Source organism: Oratosquilla oratoria, chromosome 18, assembly GCF_046742065.1.
Source record: "Oratosquilla oratoria isolate Oo_2021 chromosome 18, ASM4674206v1, whole genome shotgun sequence".
In the NCBI taxonomy this organism is placed as follows: domain Eukaryota; kingdom Metazoa; phylum Arthropoda; class Malacostraca; order Stomatopoda; family Squillidae; genus Oratosquilla; species Oratosquilla oratoria.
Genome location: NC_134794.1, coordinates 39,944,300 through 39,966,000, shown reverse-complemented (window position 1 = coordinate 39,966,000; position 21,701 = coordinate 39,944,300). Strand labels below are relative to the sequence as shown.

The window sequence follows — 21,701 nt, the reverse complement described above, 5'->3', positions numbered from 1 at the left end:
ACAATGTGCCTTATGTATTATTTATTTTTATATTACTTTATATCTTATATACGTAACCTTCCTTTTTTTTTTTAGCTAGTGGCCATGTCTGTGGCGGAAGGACTGGATTTTAGCCTAGTATAGTCTTAATTCTGGGCCAGTTTTTGTGGTCTTGTGTTTTTGTGTGTGTGTGTGTTTTTGATGATTGTGGAGGTGGGGGTATTATGTTGTGTGTTAATAATATTAACACACAACTTAATATGTTATTCCATGCTTTACTGCTTAGTCTTATGAGCCTTGAGTGTATTGTTTCTATGTTTGTTGTTTTGTGGAGTTGTTCTTGTGCTTCTAGGTATGGTGGTTTATGTCTTAGTATTTTCCTTAATGTTTTGTTTTGTAATGTTTGCATGTTTTTGATGTTTGTGTGTGTGCTTGTGACTATGATTATTGGGGGGTATTCCAGTTGTGGTCGTGCTAGTGTTTTGTAAAGTTTTATTTGTGTTTTTGTTGTTAGTCCTCTGAAGCATCTTAGTCTGTTGAGTGTGTTTTTTGTGATTTGTATTCTGTTTTTGATGTGTTTTATTCCTTGTGTGTTGATGGTGAGGCCTAGGATGTGTGCTTGTTTATTGCATGGTATTATGTCACACAACTCGAGCTTGGCTTTTATACTAGCTGTAGTTGGCAAGCATAGTTCGCCAAGCATAGTTCGCCAAGTTTCTGTCAGCCAACCAGAAACTTGGAAAGCTCCCCACGTTCCCGCCATCCTCCTTTAAAAGGTCTTCTCGTTTCAGTTTACCTCTCACTAAAGATTTTTCTGTTCTTCCACCTTTCTCTACTACTACGCCTCCTGCCATTTTCTCAACTTTTGGTGATTCTAATCCCAGGCGTCGGCGCCGCCGTCCGAGTTCCCTGCCCATTTCTCCTGAGCCACGACCACCAACCGCCCCTAATCGCTCGCTCAATCGCCCGGTGGCAAAAACCCTCTTTTATACACTACTATCTTTTCATTTTCTTACAGACATTCTTCCCCTCCCACAACAACCGATCCCGCGCTAGCAGGTGGTCTTACCTAGCAAGTCGACGACGACCTCTCCCGACTTCTCTCCCGGGCTCAACTCCAAGCAGCAGTTCTCTCCAGCAAGAGGCCTCGGGACCAGTTCTCCCCAGCAAGACGGCTCGGGACCAGTTCTCCCCAGCAAGATGCCTCGGGACCAGTTCCATCCAGCAAGTCGCCTCATTCCCTCCTGTGGCCCTCCGCCCACAGCCACGACGCTTGATGAGTCCTTCACTCCGGACCTTCTCCCAACGAGACTTCGTCCGTTACCTCGGAGCATATAAACCACTAAACCTTAGTTTTAGTGTTATTGTGGATCTCATTTTTTCTGGCTTGTCCACCACGAACCCAAACCACGACAACTGAAAGGAAAGCAACGAATATATTTGTTAGAAATAACAAGATGAAATAGAAAGACAAATAAAGATGAGATTACCATGATAAAAAAACAAAAACAAAACCATAACAATAGTAATGCATCTGTAGTGACTATAATTCTCTCACGCTATGAGGGTTTCTGATTGGGTTCTTTGGGTTTAGCGCGAAGCGATATGCGGGTTGAAAGTAAGTATATTTTATTCTACTTCGTTCTCTAAAAAAAAAAAAAAAAAAAAAAAAAAAATCGGGTCGTTGGGTCGTAGGAGAATCACGACCCAACGCGAAACGCCGGCGTTCAGTGGAAAACGGTGATCGCAGTGAGGGTCTCTGATTGGGTTTTTCGGGTTTCGTGGGAAGCGCGCGCACACGAGCGCTGCGACGTAAGCGCCATGAGGATTGATATTTGGTGTTTCATTTTTCTTTGTTCTTCGTCGAAAAAAAAAAAAAATGTAGAGCATTCGGAGCGCGCTCAGGACATTAACGGTCACGAACGAATTATTTAAGCAATCGTGAGGGTCCTACATTTGATATATTTCTAGTATGATTTAAGTGAATATTCAAGCCTGGTCCACACTGAGCCTCACATGAGGTAGTTGGCAGTGTTCAATGCAGCACTGAATGTCTACATAGTCTGTGCCCGGAGTGCTGCAGCGCGTCAGTCGCCTCTGAACATTATTGAGGGAAGGATGTTTGCCATCACTGTCCTTTTCACAGTTCATAATTCAAGTTTTTCTGCTTTGATTACTTTCATAAGGGCTCATCTACACTGAGCCTCATGTTGCGCGAACGCGTTACTTAACGTGTTGCTTGTAGTGTTGCGAACGGGCTTTCTGAACATGTCGCGCGCCTCACAACCGTTCTTATTTCATGCAGCTGGGTAGTGCCCATCTTGACGCAGAGGGCAAAAGCACGCCGCGTGCTAAACTCTCTTGGATGACACCTATATCCCAGGGACAAAGAGCAACACTCGCGTTTATACATTTACTGCAACAGCATCCTTGCCTTTGAAATGTGAAGTGCAAGGAGTACACACTAAGGGATTTAAGAAGTGCAAAATGGGAAGTAATTAAAGCAGAAATGTCTCGTATTATGAACTGTGGACTGGATAATGAGGATACACGTCCTTCCTTTGACAGTATTCAAAGGCGACTGACACGCTGCAGTACTCCGAGTATTCACAGTTAGTGTGGACAGTGGACACCCGCCGCTGCATCCAACACTGCCAACTGTCACATGCAGCGCTGCACGCGGGTCAGTGTGGACTAGGCTAAGTCCCTCCGCTTGTGCTCCTCACACTTTACGTTTCAAAGGTAGAGATGCTGCTGTAGTAAATTTATAAATGCGAGTGTGTTGTTCTTTGTCCACTCGGTTATAGGTGCCATCCTGGAGAGCTTAGCGAGCAACTTACCTTCCCTGTAGTTAGAATTTAATTTCCCACCGCTGCCACCAAAATGTAGATTTGTTGTTGGTAATCTACAATGAGTTTGGAGGCGTTGAGACAAACTAGTTGATGGTTTTATTTTTTATTCCTCTTCTTCTAGACTGTACTACATTCTCACAGCATTCGCCGAGGTTAACTCTGGCAGTTGCCAATGGTTATATTTACATGCACATGATGGCTGTTGCCACAACAGTTAGCTATTTACAATTTATTCTCTATCTACGCATTACTCGTATTACTACAATGCACAGTGCATGGACTGAGTATGGACACTCAGTATTTATGCATGGATTAAATATTTACAAATGGGAACGCATATAAAATATATATTTGAGGTATGCTGATTTTGCAGTTTGGCAATGTTCGACCAGATGTCCAGCCGTTCGGCCCAGATGTCCGCGTGAGGTCAGATGCGTTTGGCCCACATGATCGCTGTGAGGTCGAGCACAATAAGGAGTCCCTTGGGAGTTCTCTGAAGACGTTGGACGTCCCATCATGTACTAAATGCGTGCGTGCGCGCGTGTACACGCCTCACATATAAAGGATTGGATATTCCCTTCAGTCATCTTGCAAAATCCCCTCTACGTCAAGGTGGGCATTGCCCAGCTGCATGAAATTAGAGCGGTTGTGAGGTGCACGGAGTGTTGAAAAAACACGCTCACAACATTACAATCAACACGTTGAGTAACGTGTTGGCGCAATATGAGACTCAGTGTAGATATCTCCGTAGTCATTCGCTTTGTTGTGAGTCACTAATCCAAGTACGCATTTAGGCAAATGCATCGTTGCCATGTAATATAATGTAATTTCACGTATGTTTGTATATATTCTACCTGCAGGGCCCTGACAAGGGGACGGGCAGGGGGGGGGCAATGCCCCGGGGCCGCACGTTTTTGGGGACGGTGCGGCACTTTTGGTGAAAAGAAGATAAAGCAAATTCCCCCTAATGTACTTTTAATGCATGATTTATTTATCATGAGTTGTGTGTATGAATGATGTGTGTATAAACGTTGTTTTGTGGATGAATGTTACATGTGAATCGTGCTAGTGACCATCAGATGTGGAAGGTGGTGGTAGTGGTGGTGTGTGTGGGGGGTGGGGGGCGCTTTTCGACCTGCCCCGGGGCGGCACTTACCCATGTCGGGGCCCTGTCTACCTGTAGGTAAATCTTATCTTTTCCTGCATGCATATGCTCCATATATGTATTCTGTTACACCTGGTACTATATATGCCCAGAAGATACCCAGCCTAAGTGCTGCTGGGCATAGTTCGTCTGTATTGCATAATTACCTAAATACATACCACAAACACGTCACTCACTGTATTGTTAACCTTATCTACGTACAACACCATCATTGGTGACCACAACATAAACCTGATTTTCTCTTGCAGGAGACCCAAGGCCAACGGGTGTTGGTATAGTATGTGGCCTACCTCTTTGAAACTGGTATAATATGTGGCCTACCTCTTTCAAACTGGTATAATATGTGACCTACCCTATTTGAATGTGTTCTACATCAGGAAGAATTTAAAACAAGGTTAGGTACCTGGCCTAATTGGGAAGGTAAGCCACATACTATAATAAAAAAAAAAAAAAAAAAAAAAAAAAAAAAAAATCGTAGGTTCCATCCAAAAGGTAGGCCACATACTATACTGGCACCGGCCAATGTTCCAACATTTTACGGAAATCTGCTTGCGTGCAAACTTGTGTTGCTCTTTCTGAAGTATGTACACAGTGCATGTAACCATTGCTCTAATGCTACCACTTCAAGCAAATGCACACATCCTTGAGTATGTCTTATTTATGACGTAATTATATATTTGAAGTGTTTTTCTCTTGTTATTATGGAATAATAATATTCATCTTCCAGTTACAAAATTCAATGCCACCTTGAAAATTGTGTTCATTTCCACCCTTTGCGCACCAATTGTAAGACGTGCACGCGCGCAACTTAGGTACGTACCCATACTACTACTATTGTATCTTTGGTTAGCGAGATTGCTCAAATTTTTTAGGGAACTACACTGTTTAGGTTTGCGGTATTATTATTATTCTAGTATGTTCATGATATAGTAGCATTGGCCACGTTCCACAGGTCGGACGGTGACAGGATTCGTCCCGTGCCAACTCATTCCGCGTCCCGGTCCTACTTCTCCCAGTTGTAGTGTCAGCACGTTCCAGCACTACGTATATAATAGCACCTCAGCATAATTGTTCGTGGTTAATTTGTAGAGATCTAGGCCTATACCGCTGCGAACAATTAAATTCACAGGAGTTTAGTTTAAGGTCGTGGGCGAAATGTCCCTTGGTTATTATTCTTGTCGTTGTATCGGGAAAATCAAGGATTTTGAATATGGCTTATTGCTAGGAAGACTGCAATCTGCTCCTGAAGAATCCATGGATACATTGAAAGCGTCTGCCAAGTGGGAAGCCATTTTTCTGCGTAGCCGAACTTTGGATCTAATTTCCAGTAAAACAGAAACATTCTGACCCTCTTACGGAATGGCCGTGGATGCTGACACGAAGTTAATTCTTGAAGCTAGTCTAGGGTTCCTGTACAACAGTGATTCTTAATCCTGGGTCCCGACCCAAAGTTGGGTCACCATTTGAATGAGTACTCAAGGATTTGTGGAATTATCATTTTCCTAATAATCCTGATGAAAATATTATCATAAGTAATAATACTGTGTTAGAATAACTAAATCATTAACATACAAGCACAGCATTATAGAGTAGATTTAGTCAAGTACATATGAAAGTTAAATGAAACTAAATGTAGAGGGTATGGGTCGCCATGGTCGATCTAGACAGGATTTTGGGTCGCTGCCAAAAATGGTCAAGAACCATTGCTGTACAGGTTTCTGGCAATGGTAGTTGTTCATTCATTTCTGTGTCCGTTGACCTTTGCGGCAATGAAGACCACGATAAGCCAATAGACATGTCGATTAGGAGAAAAACATCGCGGCCGGGTTCCTGCGCCTTCGTTATTTCCAGGAAAGACATTTTCTCGAGGATACGTTGTTAAAACCTACTTCCTTACAAAAACAAATATTTTTTCCCATTTTTGCGGGGATACTTATTAAAACCAATCCCCCTTTATAGCTACCCGGAACCCGCATATTGGCAAGCGAGATGAGTTGGTAACAGGAAGACATCTCTTCCCCTCCAACAGCTACCGATCCCGCGCGAGCCGGTGGTATGAGTGTGTGTGTCTGGGCCCACACACACTCATAAGTCAAATCACCCACCAAATGGGCTCACACTTAAAGCCCTTGGGAATATTTTTCCCAAATTTTACAGAACAGAGCCGGTGGTCTCTCCTAGGTAGTCCATAGTAGCAGGACGACTTGACAATAAGCCGGTCGGGCAGTGACCAGATCACCCCATAAGTCACCCCGTGAAAATATTTTGTTTTGATGTCCGAGAAGAGGGAGTGTTGGGCAATGCTGTTGCATTTAAGTGTCTGGAATTACTTTTTCCCTTTTCAGACTGGCCAAACTTCTATCTTGTTCTTAATGTGTGTTCAAGTTACTCTTTAGTTGCTTTTTTTAATATAATGTATTCAGCTTTCATTTTACTTACCTTTCGCTAGCTACAATTACTAGCACACCGACCTTGTAACTAGCCATTTTAGTACATCTCCGCCAATTCTATAGGTCAGATCTCTTAATAAAACTTAATTCCATGGAATATTAAATGCTTGTACTAATCGTATTTGGTTGGGTACTTGGCTCTCCTTCTTTGAATGGTAAAAGTTGGATTGTTGGTGGTATGGTGGATGGGGCGTAGAAAGGGTCAAGTTGATAGTGGATGTGGTGGGTTGGCTTAAGTCGGGGCTGGGTGTACATTGGGACGGGGTTATTGGTGGGAGTGTGAGGTGAGACTATGTTGGGTTCTTGTGTTGTGTTTGAATCTTTGCTTGGTGAGGCTGATGGAGCTAAAATGTCGGGGTGGGGTGGGGGTCGCGCCGGGGTAGCGGACTGTTGTTTCTTCAGATGCGGTTCCAAGTTTATCCACCATGGGTCTTACTCGGATTCGGATTCCTTGAAAGCTAATCTGCCTTGAGTTTCGAAGGCGGAGGAGTTCGTTTTCAAAGGTGTGCAGCATGAAGACAACACCACGTTTTCATGACCACGGTAAACAAGGTTAGCACTGTTTGGGCATGTGGGAGCCGTGTGCGGCGGCCAAGCAGTGTACACATATACCTAATAGATGGCGATATCAATGTTTAGAGTGTTCAAAATGCTTGAAATGAAAGTGGCATGGGCGTGGATAATACTGCCATGTGTTGTGTCTCAGGTATGTAGAGGTGGGTTGGGAGTTGGCATCGGTCAAAAACTCAGTATCTGTGGGATGACTGGGATCTTAACAATGTACAGTACACTGCCTTTTGTACGGCAAACATGGTTTGTAGAAGTGACAGGTCCAAAAGGAGTTAGAATTGTTGACTCGGTGAATGCTGAATGAACATGCTGAAGACCTGAGTGCTGTGTCACCAAAACTTCTTAGGAGATGGAGATCCCTATTAAACAGAGTTCTATTTCTGTCCTATCATTAAGAAAAAAGAAAAAGAAAAAAAAGAAAAGGAAAAAAAAAATTAAACAAATAAATAAAAACTTTAGAGCACCTATTAGACTACAAACCAGTGTCACCTGCAAATAATTTTTGCCACGAGTTCAACTAACACGCCTTTTGATATATAGTTCTTACCTTCTTCATGGAGGAAAGGTTAAGGTTCTTATGTAAAAAGGTGGGGGGGAAGTACAGTCGAAGGTGACAGATCATCTTGGTGTCAGTCATGAAACCAAGTGTCAGACCCTCATGGCTACACCTTCAGATGGAGGCGAGGGTGTTGATACATTTTTAAGACAAAAAGCAAAGATGATACTCTCTGGCATTATTTCTAAAAGACCACCACTTGCAGGTATGTGATGTTGGTCCTTGTCACTCACAAACACAGCAGAAAGGGTACTAGAGAAGGTTATTAGAGAAAAATGCATAGACAAAGTAAAATTTCTATTGGTAATGAAAAGTTGTCACAGAAGAAATGGAGACAATAAATGTTTTGTACATTATAATTATCTTTAGAGAGTCAAAATGTTGTGGTTGTATTTACAAGGAAGGAACAAACAATAACAATGTGGTGTACAGATACAGACACACACACACACATGCTTCCTTGGGAAGTGAACACATTACAAAAGCAAAGGAGGAGAAAGACTTGGAAATGTTGATAAAAGACAACCTGTCACCCGACAGACATATCAACAGGATTGTGGGAGAGACATATGAACTACTGCAGAAGATTAATGGATGAAGAGATGATGAAAAAAACTCATCGAAATCCTGATACGTCCAAGATTGGAATATGCATCTGTAGTATGGTCCCCACACAGAGTGAAGGATATAAGCAAGATTGAGACTACAAAGGGGAGCAACCACACTGGTCCCTAGCCTGGCATATAAACCATATGAGGAAAGACTAAAGGTACTGGGTCTGTTAACCTTGAAAGCTTGAAGAGAAAGAGGTGACATGATTACAATGTTCAGGACACTAAAGGGGATAGATTGGATTGAAAAAAGAGATTTCCTGATTAAAGATGGGAGGGCTTTAAGAGGCTATGGAAGTAAATTAAGAAAGACCACGTGTCGAAAGGATGTGAAGAAATACATTTTTCCATATAGATGTATAAATATGTGGAATAGCTTAGAAGGTGATATAGCCCAAGCTTAAATGATACATGAGTTCAAATCTAAGTATGATAATTAGAAATCAAAGATATAATAGATTTATGGAAATAAGCTCCACCACAAGGCCTCGAACCTTTGGTGTAGCGACTGCTTATTCTGAAACAAAGGTGACACATATAGATTAAGTTGGAACCATACATAAATTTGAGTCTTAGTATGTTAGAAAATTAGAGAATAGGAGACAGGACCTAATGAGTGTTGCTCCTTTCCTGTATCCTACAATTAGGTAAATATTATATAATTAGGTAAAAAAAAAAAAAAAAAAAAAAAAAAAAAAAAAATATATATATATATATATATATATATATATACATAGGAAAAATGTATGTGCTGATCCTGCTACACCTCATATGACAAATTTCTTTATAATTTCTTCTGCAGTAAGTCATATATCTTATGTAAGTCAATCTTGCAAATATTCAGGAACTAGGACTTCTCACCACAAGCATGCTGTAAGGGCTTTGCCTTGTACCAACATAAAGACAAAAGTGGCTCCCAAATCAATTGAAGAGGAGCCAAGATTTTTAGCTAATTTTTCTGCTTGAGAAAAAGGTAAATAAATCATGTTTGATCCGAGGCTCATATGAAAATAAAATATGTATCAGTTACATGTCATAATATGACAAACTGTTGATATGCACTATCCTCAGCCTTTACATCATTCACCTCTTGAAAGGGGTCATTAAGCAACATATCTACAAATGTTATAAAATCTAATTTAAGCCAGTTGGTCCACTCACATTTGGTCACAGGGTAAATCCTTATTTGATCTACTTTATTTTTTTTTTTTTGCCTATTATATTTTTGCATAACCAACCATTGCATATTCAGATGAATCAGTTTTTCTTATTATTCAGATAATGTTTGATATACAACAGCTGACTGACTGATACAAATATCAGTGTCTAAAATAAAGAAAATAATTACATGAATGTGGCACCACAAAGGTCATGCTGACAAGGCTTCTCTTCTACCACTTGAGATCAGTCCTTCATGAAAAAATATATTGGAAATGAGATACTAGGAATGTTACCTACAATATACATCATCACATATCTTTTGAGATCACTAATGTGCTGTACTGCACAAGTTACAATGAAAAGACCTTTCTTATATGGGTCATCACATAACTTTCTGAAAAACCTTCAGTGCTTAGATCACAATGAAAAGGTTTCATTCATGTGGGTCATCACATGATATTTGAGACACTTTTTGTTGGGAAACCTCCATTACAGATATCTCACTGGAAAGGCTCCTCTCATGTGTGGGTCATAACATGCCTTTTGAGGTGACAATTTCGTGAGAAAGCTGAATCGCAAAGGCCACACTGAAACGGTTTCTCTCCAGTATGGGTGAGCCTATGCCTATTTAGATGACATTTTCGTGAAAAAGAGGCATCACACAAATCACACTGGAAAGGCTTCTCTCCAGTGTGGGTCATTAAGTGATATTTGAGAGCAGTGTTTGTTGGGAAACCTGCATTGCACAGATCACAATGAAATGGCTTCTCTCCTGTGTGGATCATTACATGCCTTTTGAGATCACCCTTTCCTGAGAAAGCTGCATCACATAGATTACAGTGGAAAGGTTTCTCTCCTGTGTGGGTCATCATATGTAGTTTGAAATGACTTCTTCGTGAGAAAGCTGAATCACACAGGTCACATTGAAAAGGTTTATCTCCGGTGTGGATCATCATATGATATCTGAGGGCACTCTTTCCTGAAAGAAGGGCATCACACAAGTCACACTGGAAGGGCTTCTCTCCTGTGTGGGTCATCATGTGATATTTTAAATCTCTCTTTTGTGAAAAAGCTGTATTACACAGATCACACTGGAAAGGTTTTTCTCCTGTGTAAGTCATTTTGTAAAACGTGAGATTAGTTTTATGTGACATCTATATGATTCACACTTAACCAGATTATTCTCCATTTAGGTCCTTTTATGGTGAATATACTTCTGCACATATTTTCCAATGTTATCTTAGTTATCCTTGTCCTGCAGAAGAAAAATTTAATTTAGGAATTTTTTTATATTATGAGTGTACATTTCATACACATGTAGATCATTCCATACCTTGATGCTTCCTACAGTACCATTTAATATAAATACAGTTGGCAGTGCTAGACATATAACAAGTGGCAGTACTAACAGATATACTGCTTATAATCCATTGAAAATAAGGATAAATGAAAATAAATGTTGAAATTCACTCAATGGCTATTCAACACTGATATGTTCCCACCTCCCATGAGCAGATGTACTAACTTTATGTTAAATAACCAGATCTGACAATGAGAACAACTCTGACCCAAATCAACGTATTGACAACTTCATACCTAGATATCACAATGAATCAAAGTTTATTCCAAAATGACATAATTTATAATTAGAATAATTCTAACGAGTACTTAATAATTTTCACTTTCACATGTATAAGAATAAAAGAAAAAGTGTCACTGAATATGGAAGGGGTTAAGTTTACATTCTTTTAATTTTTTTATGTACCATTACTGCAGCATTTGTACTGTGGTGAATCAGAAAGCCCAAAATTGCACTTAGGTAACTATTGGATCCACAACACTGCTCTAGTAAACCATCAATAGCGTGAGATAGTACAATTATACAATATGAATTAGAAAGTTTATAAAGCAGTTATACAAAAAATCCATATCAGTATCTGTAACGGACAATAAATTTTGAATGACAATACCTCTAAATTGAAATAGTTTTTTTTTCTATTTGGATATTTCAAAGAAAGGGAAAAGTGCCTTTAGACAGCTGCATCAGAAAAAAGTAGTTTTATCAGTAAATAACACAACAGGAAAGGATAGGTTAGGTCATGATAAGTTAAACACATATTGCAGACCTTCAACAGATGTGATTCTAATTACTGCACATAGTGCTACTCTAGAATTTTACTACATAATATAATCTACAACATAAATTTTTCCGCATTATCATGGTTTCTCCTCTGAGACAGGACTTTCACTGCATTTCAGACCCCAAAAAACCTATTTACCTGTCTACGAGGTATATCATCATACCAACTGCTTGTTTTTACCTGTCACTTCTTTCATCTCATCACCAAATTACAGCATTATTATCGACGTTTCTTTTTCAAAACAACTGCATCCTTGTCACAATGTCTATTTGTAAACATTTACATTATATACCTGGAAGGTAGTGTATACAATTAAATATTGCTATCATATGTGTGGCTTTCACCTGTGCTTATAATTTCCATGATACTTATGGGTATTATATATTTTCCAATAATAAGAATAATCTTGCTACCCTAGACATAAATACCTTTCTTTATAATTTGTTTTACATAGTGTACTCTGTTGGAGGGCAAGCAATTTATAATCAGACTAGAGAAAACCTAAGTAATTTAAGGGGTGACTTTCCTCTCTAAATTCCATTGTGGTGTGAACACTTTTTGACGGGTATGTTTTCTTGTTGGAGTCTTATTCTTCCTATTATTATTGTATGTTTGAAGTTGATGCATACTTTGCATAATCCAATTATTATTATTTACCATCATTATTATTTTTTGTTGTCAGACATGTTCGGGGATTCTCTATGTCGTCAAACCATAATCGTGGAATCCATCTATGATCGTTATGGGCTTCGCCCCAGAAGTTTTGTCACTCTTGGGTCTTGCAATTAATATGATTAAATGTTCAGACAGAGTATACTTATTAATTTTTATTTTGCTACACTTTCATGGGGCAGTTCTTTGTTATGGGTTCATTGTTAATGGATTTCGGGACCATCTTGAGTAGTCGAAATCAGTCCACTTCATTTCGGTTTGGAATAAATTTGTGGCTAGTAGTGCTGGGCAGGATCCGACATTTTAGGATTCGTGGATCCGAGTACTTGAGCTTACTGGATCCGTGGGATTCGGATCCGGATCCGAGTACCTGCAGCGCGCGGGGAGACTAGCGAGAGAGAGGGATCCGCACGGTACTCGGGTCCTGGCGGTAATCGAATCCCTGCCTGCTCGCGGATCCCTGCCAGACGACCCAGCCAATCAGCGTTCGTAAAAAAAAAAAAAAAAAAAAAAAAGACACGCACATGACAAACACTAAATTTCTGCTATACGTCGTTAGCCAAGATATTTTTCATACGTATAACTAAAACTGTTTTTTACTCATCATTGGTAAAACTGAGTTCGTTATAATGATCAGTACAATGACATTCATATTGAATATAGAAGGTGAAGGGAAAATAATCCTGTGTAATCGTACGAGTATTCGTCTCGGAGAGTGGATTCGAGTACCAGCGTCGGTAATCGGATTCGTCAAGTCTCCTCGGATCCGTGGGATTCGGGTCCAGTGCTCCGATCCCGCCCAGCCCTAGTGGTTAGTAAGGCTGAATAGGGTCGGGAATACTGTGTTGCTTAAGGTGGCGGCACAGTAGGCATTTTTCGCTAACATTCTACTTGATCTTATTACCTGCTTTGCTGGCAAACTCTTGCGCATCAGTCACACGGAGAATATACCGGGGACTTTTGCCCGGCGACTGGTGAAAATAACAACAAACTTCCGGCTAAATAATCTCCACAGTGGAAATAAGCTTACTTGCTTTTTGTGTTATCCTCGGCAGTTGCAATTGTTATTTTGAACTATGTGTTCTTGTTATTATCTGCACTTCACGTATATTGATTCTTTGCCAAATAAACTTACCACCTTTTAGAAGCATACCATGTATACTCTGAGAGGCTGTGTAGCAGTACTTAAGTTACTAATACACAAACGAAAGCTACGGAAACAGAAGTGTGGGTTTAGCCCTGGTTGGCGAGACGCAGTGATGGAAGTGTCAACCAAGTGAAGGAATTATCACGAGAAAGCACTTTTTTTTTCAGAACTTTACAGACATTCTCCTTTAAGGTGTAGTCAGGGATTTCGGGATACGCCTTTTCAAAGTGGCTGTTCACAAACGAATATATTACTGCGGTAGTCAAAATATGTGTACACACACACACACACACACACACACACACACACACACACACACACACACACACACACACACACACACACACACACACACACACACACACACACATATATATATATATATATATATATTTATCGGCTGAGAAGAAACCTGCACAGCGAAGCTATAGCGGTAATCCCCTACCACACTCCTGGCCAAATGGCCACTTCCGGAAGGGAGTGTGTGGTTGGACATTCCGCATAAATCATCGGAAATTTAAAATTCCCGGCTCTGTGCAGGTGGCGCAAGCGTCCAAAACCCCACCTCCCCCTCCCTATCCCCTCCCTTCTTACTCGGCTGCACGGATTGAGCCGTCACTTAGCATCGCGGAACCAGACGAGTCGGTCACTCAACAACCCACCTTCTTTTCATGCCGGTAAGTCTGGTTCCTGCTCGTGCTCTTGTGTTCTCGTAGGGAGCCCTACCTGTTCTCCTGCAGTTTTTCCCCTTCGGTGTTGTGTCCAAACAAACGCTTGTGTGTGGAATCCGGCTGCACAGCCAGGATCTCGTCAGACGGCCACCACGACCTCTGCTCCCGCCATGCCCCTTGTTTCTCACAAGCTGGCTTTAACCCCCTAGCCTGCGTTGTGTGCAAAGCGCGGGTTGAGGAGATTCGTGCTGCTCCTCCCAAAACCCGTTCCAAGCTAGCCGCCCTCGAACTCCTTCGGGAGGCATGGCGCAGAGCTCGGAAATTGAAATCCGCTGACGACCCCCCCCTGGTGTAGGCGGATCCGGCGTTAGGCGTGGAATTGGGCCTCATTCGCCCTCGCCATCCGTCTCCCTATGTCTCCGAGACTTCCGTTGGTGCACAACCTGGGCCTCTCGGAGTACAAGGGGACGAGTCTGATGTTGCGGAGTATGGTGTCCCCGAGCGTCCTCAGGCCTCTCGGCAGCCCCATACATCCGACCATCAAGGGTCCTTAAAACCCTTACGGCTTGCTTTGTCAAGCACCCCCACGAACTCGTCTTCCTCCCTAGTTCACTCGCGTGAACCCGGCAGGAAATCTCGCTCGAAAAAGAGGTCTGCCTCACCGAGGTCCAGGACGCTCAGCTTGTCCCCACCCTCCACAGCCTCTTCCCCCAACTCACCCTCCCTTCCTCGCTCTCCTTTTCCTCGCCGTAAACCCCACAAGGGCAGGGAGCCGGAGGACGAAACGAGGAGAGAGGGAACTCTGGCTGCCCAAGTGGCTGCCCTCCTTCCGTCCCTGATAGGCCCCGTCCTTGAATCGGCCCTATCACATTATCCGGCCTTTCAGGCCGCGCAAATCATAACGCACCCCTCTCCAGAGCAACCTCCTATTGAACCTACGGCTCTAGCCCCCCCTCCCACTCTCCCTCCTGGTCCTTCCCTCCGCCCCTCCGTGCCGGCGACAGGTATAGGACTAGAAGGCCCCTCTCAGGAGGAACCCCCCAATCAGACGTCCGTCGGATTGGACGGGGTGGAGGACCACTACAGTTCTTCTTTACCTTATCCTCCTACCATGACGGACTCTTTTGAGTTCCGCCCCTTCTCATGGTGTGACCTTCCCCGGTCCTGGGAGTACTCGTTTGGAGAAGGCCACAAGCTAGTGGCCTGGTCTCCCGACTACTCGCTACCGGAGGGCTGGAGGAGGAGAGATGACGTTATCCTAAAGTGGGCCAACGACGAGGAGGGGGCTAAGGTTCTATACAAGATTCGACCCCTCTCCGCCCCGGCCTCCACGCCCTCCAGGATTTCCACCTCTAACACTCTGGACGCATTAGGTGCTCTCCTGGAGAACCCTCGTTTAAACCCTGATGGGCATATGTTTGTCGACAGGTCGGGGGACTCACCGGCGGTAGCATTCTCCCCAAACGCCTGGTTCCCGCAGGAGAAAGGGGAGAAGGCCTTAGACATCCCTGCTCTCTTCGAGCGGGCCCAAGACCAACCCAAGACGGTTCCTCCTCGACGGCATATCCCTTCATCATTCCCCGTCGTCCTGCCACCACCCTTCGCGCCGGAGGGCCTGCGCGATTGCTTATGGCACTCAGGCAGGGACCCCGCCCTCCCCCATCAACTTAGTGAACCGGAGGCTAAGTTGCTGACGACGGAGGCCTCGACCAGACAAGACCTTGCCTCTACCATCTCGACCGTCACGGCAATCGCGATGATGAGGAACTGGCTGACGACGCTCGCCACGAGCTTTGAGGACTTCCCGCGGGAAGAATTGAGGTGAGTGGGATATTTCAATCTATACAGAGGGTCCAGACCTGTCCTGGCGAGAGACGCTCAGGTAGCGTCTTCACCCAGGACGGAGCCTCTTGACTAGCGCCCGAGGACGAGGTCGTTCGGAAACGACCTCGGCCTCGCATATGTTATACGTTCTACAATTGAGCGATGTGACTTTATTACACCCTCCGGGGATCGGGATCCTTCTCGCCCTACTAATTTGATTCGCGTGTTTTCTGTATGCAGAGACACCCTGGCGGCACTCTCTACCGTGGCAGAGGGTACAGCCAACATGGCGTCATCAGCCCTACCCCCAGCAGCGAGGGCCTTCACCGCGGCCCGTTTGGCAGCTCGTGAGTCTGCAACGCGGTCGGCCCCGGAGATAGCTCGCCGGGGCGTGGTGAGAGCAGCTCCCCTTTCCCGTGGTCTGTTCGACCAGGAAGCGACAGACCGCGTCTTCGCTACGGTCCCGACCGTCATCCAGATCCAACAACCCTCCCAACCTTCGGAGACACGCGATAGTGACCATCTCCGCTAGCACAGTTCTGGACTTCCTGTCTTGGCTAGCTGACACCACCAACAGGGCACCGGCGACGATCTCGGCTCACTACGCAGCCCTCGCTGATCCACTCTGCTTCGGCATGAACATCAGAGTGCTACAAAGGGCGCGAAACCTTCTAATGAAGGGGATCCGCGCCTCGAGAGAGCCGAGACGTCAGCCGGTCCTAGCCTGGTCCTTGCATCGTGTTCTGCAGTACCTGACGTTCGAAGGGACCATCATGGAGGAGGAACACTTCCTTCAACGTGCCGTCTTTCTGCTCGCCCTGGCTACGGGTTACAGGGCGTCACAGCTGGCGGCGATCACCCGCCACCAGTCCTCCTCCAACCTGGAGGAGGACTGCTCTGCCCTAACTCTCGCTCCATCACCTACATTCCTAGCCAAGAATGAGCAGGCGGACGACATGATTGGCCCTATCAGAATACCATCCTTCCTGGAGGAAGGAAACCCACACCCGCTGTGCCCGGTCCGTGCGTTTAAAGACTACGTGGAACGCACGGAAGGGGTGTCCGAGGATCATCTCTTCTACAATTCGAAATCTCGGAACCCCCTAACCCCGAGGTCCCTGGCGCGTCTACTTTGCCGCGTTATAGAGAAGGCCGACCCGGGCCATGCCCCCCACGCCCACAACATCAGAGGCCTCGCGGCATCGCTGGCGTTTCTCCGCACCCACTCTGTGGAACGGGTGCAGGACCTCGGGGGCTGGGCATCAGCAACTTCCTTCAAGACACGGTATCTCTACCACTCGATCACCCCTGTCCCATGTGTCGCCATGGGAACGGCTCCACCCCTCTCTTCGCAAAAGAAGGGGGGCAAAGGGCGACCGAGGGGTAGGGGAAGGCCCAGGAACCGCTGAGCAAGATACAATATTCTACATAGAATTTATGCACTATGTAAATTGTACAATATTATTTTTATAAAAAATAAACAAATGAATATATATATATATATTGATATTGATATTGATATCGATATAAGTACTTGATGCTTTTTGTCTCCCCTCTACTGAATGATAAGATGAATAGTCTCCCATACGAGACACACGTAATAACGGCTTGAGCCCTGTCCTCGACTACAATTTGGGCTTCACCTTCTCCTCCCACCTATCCTCGTCTCATGCTTAGCTTCGCTGTGCAGGTTTCTTCTCAGCCGATAATACTTCTTTGTCGCGGCTAGTGCCGCTTAAATTGTTTTTATCGGCTTAAGAAACCTGCACAGATTTAGGGTCCCTCCCTCCTCCCACAGGCGAAGCCTTCATTTCTCATTGAAGTGACGGCTCAATCCGTGCAGCCGAGTAAGAAGGGAGGGGATAGGGAGGGGGAGGTGGGGTTTTGGACGCTTGCGCCACCTGCACAGAGCCGGGAATTTTAAATTTCCGATGATTTATGCGGAATGTCCAACCACACACTCCCTTCCGGAAGTGGCCATTTGGCCAGGAGTGTGGTAGGGGATTACCGCTATAGCTTCGCTGTGCAGGTTTCTTAAGCCGATAAAAACAATTTAAGCGGCACTAGCCGCGACAAAGAAGTAATATATACTTTTTGCAGTATTTCACAAATGACTACGTTTCTTATTTACCAGTGTTTTTTCTGCAATATATATATATATATATATATATATATAAACATATATATATATATATATATATATCTATATATATATATATATATATATATATCTAAGTCTATCTAAGTCTTCTAAAAAACGCTGTGGAAGTCGGAGACAGGTGGTATTACGGTGACACTTTGTCAAAAAAAATATTCTTGAAAAAGCGCTTGGGTCAGTCGGGGTCAGGTGGTATTCTTCTTCTTCTTCTTCTTCTTCTTCTTCTTCTTCGCGTTCTTCTTCTTCTTCCTCCTCGCGTTCTTCTTCTCGTTTTTCTTCGCGTTCTTCTTCTCGTTTTTCTTCGCGTTCTTCTTCGCATTCTACTTCGTGTTCTTCTTCGCGTTCTTCTTCCTCGCGTTCTTCTTTGTGCTGGGGTTCCGCCCCGAGGCCGAGGGCGAAGGGGAAAACAAGGGATTAGAGCGCGGAAAGCTGCGGCCGTAGGCCGCTGTTTGCACAGCCAAGCCGGAAAGGGCGAAGCCCGCGGCTTGTTTATATATACAATATATATATATATATATATATATATATATATATATATATATATATATATATATATATATATATATTAAACTCGGCGGCTGCGTTCTTAAGGGGATTTTGGTTTCTGGACCAAGCCCTCAGTAAGGCTAGGGCCAACCATTTTAAAACTTCCGTCCCCTCAAGTTTTCACCGCTCCTTTAAGGACATTTTAAAAATTCCATTCAATAATACCATCAGTTCTTCTACTAAATTGTTTCCTCATGAACGTTTCACTATTGCCTATCACTATCCTAACACCGTGCGTAAGCAAATTGTGAACATTCAACAAAAAACCGAAGGAAGTTGAGTCACCTGGTGTTTATTGTTTGCCCTGCAAAGATTGTGATTTGGTTTACTTGGGTCAAACCGGGAGAGACTTGAACACTAGATTGGCAGAACATAAAAGGTCAATTAGGTATGGGCAAGAAAATTCGGCTGTATTTCTTCATGTGAAAAATAAGAATCATTCTTTTGACTGGGGTAAGGCCAGATTAGTGTTTAAGTCCCACTGCGGTTTCAGGAGGAATATAGTCGAATCAGCATTAATTGAGGAATGCCCTAATATTAATATTTCTAAAGGGCAGTGGACACCTGACATCATCTCACGCGCAGCAGTAAGCAAGCTGGTGCGGACGTTACATCCCCCCCTCTCCTCCCCCCCTCCCTCCTCCGCCACCCCAGTTTGCCCCGCGCCTGAGTGAGGTCAACTGTCCACATCTCTTCTTACTGTAGTTTATAAGTCCCCTCTGTTCTCTATCTTATGTACTTTCCTGAAGAGGGCTACATATATATATATATATATATATATATATATATATATATATATATATATATATATATACATATATACAAAACTAACAAATAAGCAATGATATGCATGCTAAATTCTATTTATATATAGACCCCAGAAGTGGTGGATCATTTATGCACTCAATTGTAGACAAACTTGCCGTTGTCCTTCCAAGCGAGTTACCCAATTCTCCCGGGAGTAGGAATCGGTACCATGCTCCTCACTTGGGATACCAAAAATCAAAGTGAGCAGTAAAAACAAGTAACAAGGTAGTGAGAAATAAGGAACACAAGTCTTTATTATTCAATCGTATATCCTCACGTGCTTATCGAGACCACTTTTTTTCGCGAGATAACAGTATCACATAAGTCACACTGGAAAGGATTATCCCCTGTGTACGTGACTACGTCATCATATGTGGTTTAAGATTAAACTTTCTTGAGAAAGCTGCATCGCAAAGGTCACGCTGGATTTTTTTTTCCTGTAGAGATCATTATATGGACATTTGAGAGCATCCTCTATTAAGATCTATTGTAAATGTCACATTGGAAAGACTTCTCTCCTGTGTGGGTTAACAGGTCCTTTAAGAAGACATTTTTGAGAGACAGCTGTACCACATAGCCCACACTTGAATGATTTTTCTTCTGTTACTTATTGTATGGAAACGGATAGTACTCCTACGAGACAAAAACATAAGGTTTATCAAACCGGATTCTCTTCAGCTTGTGTAACTACATGGAAGTTATGGCTTAAAAGAGTTACTCTGAAGAACATGTAATATTAAGATGCATCTCGTACAGCATTCCTTTGGTCTCATAACTGACCAACAGCATTATGATCACCAGCGCCTCTTAAAATAATAGAACTTGTAATATAGAATTTGAAGATGCTTAGATGAAACTGATTGGTCTGTACAGGGGAGTTTACACATCAGACCCATAGAAGCGGCTGAGTTGGTTGATTTGATCAAGTATTGCCACCAAGAACAATAAAAAAAATTCATGGCTATCTTCAAAGCGGGGCCTCCACTTCGTGCACTTAAATGCCAGAAGCCTTCTACCTAAGATAGACGAATTCCGTCTACTTGCGCGGTGGACCAGGGCAGCAGTCATCGGTGTCACCGAAACTTGGCTAGACAGTACCATCTCCGACTCGGAAATTGCGATTCCGGGTTATAGTGTTGTGCGTAATGATAGAAAGAGGACCGGAGGAGGGGTTTGTACTTACATATGTAACGATTTAGCATTCAACCCCCGTACAGACCTTATGAGTAACGATGGGCTCGAAGCTGTGTGGATAGAAATATTGTTACCCAAATCGCATCCCATCTTATGCGGGGTCTGTTACAGACCACCAAAACAGATGTCCTTCTATAGCGCATTAGAATCTACCTGTTTCAATCGGGTCAATATGCATGACCAAGAAATTATTATCCTAGGTGATTTTAATACGAATCTGGCAAGTACAAATAATAACCTTATTAAGGCAATGAGAAACTTGCTAATATCTCATGGCCTGACACAACTGATTGACGAGCCTACAAGAATAACAGGCACATCCAGGTCCATCATAGATCTTATCCTGGTCTCCGATCGTAACAAGATAGCGCAGTCTGGTGCTTATGATTATGGTCTTAGTGACCACAAGCTCATATATTGTACTAGGAAAGCTAGGAAGACGATTTTCAACAAGCACAACACAGTGAAGCTTCGTTCCATGAAGCATTACTCACGAGAACATTTTGTAGATGAACTGAGTAGGACAGACTGGTCGCCAGTTCTAAATTGTACCGATGTTTATAAGGCTTGGTCTAATTTTAAGTACACATTTCTTACTATTATAGATAGAGTAGCGCCTCTCAAAGAGATACGAATAAAACAGAGGACGGAGCCATGGATGACTAACGAAATACTGGGTTTAATTAGAGATAGAGACAGATTTATTGCCAGATTTAGGAAAAGTGGAAATCAGGAGGACTATAATGGCTTTCTGTACTACAGGAATCAGGTGAATTATTGGAAGGATAAAGCCAAAGCTGATTATTGTACTAAGATGGTGCACCAGAACAAACACGATCCAAGGAAGCTTTGGCAAACACTAAAGACCCTAGAAGTTCACACAAAGCCTAGTAACAAAGTAGACAGGATAGGACTCTTGATAAACGGCGAGCTCAACTCTGATAGGAACACCATAGCCAATCACTTCAACACCTTTTTCACAACCATTGCCACAAAACTAGTTAAATCCCTCCCTACAGGTTCTGGGAAGTTTGGGCTGAGGTACGTTCAGGAGTATTATAAGGACAAGTCCTCAAAGTGTTTCAAACTGCATAAGACCACTCAAAAAGAAGTGTTTAAATTACTGGCTAGCATAAGTGCCAATAAGGCTACAGGGTTAGATGACATTCCTGCGAGGTTTGTTAAGGATGGAGCCTC

General features: G+C 43.3%; 2 protein-coding genes across 3 annotated transcripts; one reads left to right on the top strand and one right to left on the bottom strand.

Annotated features, from left to right (window-relative positions):
- Positions 1-8,913: 8,913 nt before the first annotated feature.
- LOC143034917 (uncharacterized) lies at positions 8,914-11,969 on the bottom strand. Of its 2 annotated transcripts, none has more exons than XM_076201262.1 (2): positions 11,914-11,969; positions 8,914-10,599 (listed from the first exon to the last, which is right to left on the bottom strand). In XM_076201262.1, the coding sequence occupies exon 2, from the start codon at positions 10,496-10,498 to the stop codon at positions 9,863-9,865; it is 636 nt and encodes a 211-aa protein (XP_076057377.1). In that variant the 5' UTR covers positions 10,499-10,599; positions 11,914-11,969; the 3' UTR covers positions 8,914-9,862. The 2 variants fall into 2 exon arrangements, with proteins under 2 accessions (XP_076057377.1, XP_076057375.1); XM_076201260.1 differs by lacking the exon at positions 11,914-11,969 and adding an exon at positions 11,666-11,873.
- Positions 11,970-13,311: 1,342 nt separating this feature from the next.
- Positions 13,312-20,258, top strand: LOC143034843 (uncharacterized). Its single transcript, XM_076201187.1, has 4 exons — positions 13,312-13,413; positions 14,331-15,796; positions 16,040-16,193; positions 20,184-20,258. Exons 1-4 carry the CDS (start codon positions 13,312-13,314, stop codon positions 20,256-20,258), a joined length of 1,797 nt encoding a protein of 598 aa, XP_076057302.1.
- Positions 20,259-21,701: the final 1,443 nt, after the last annotated feature.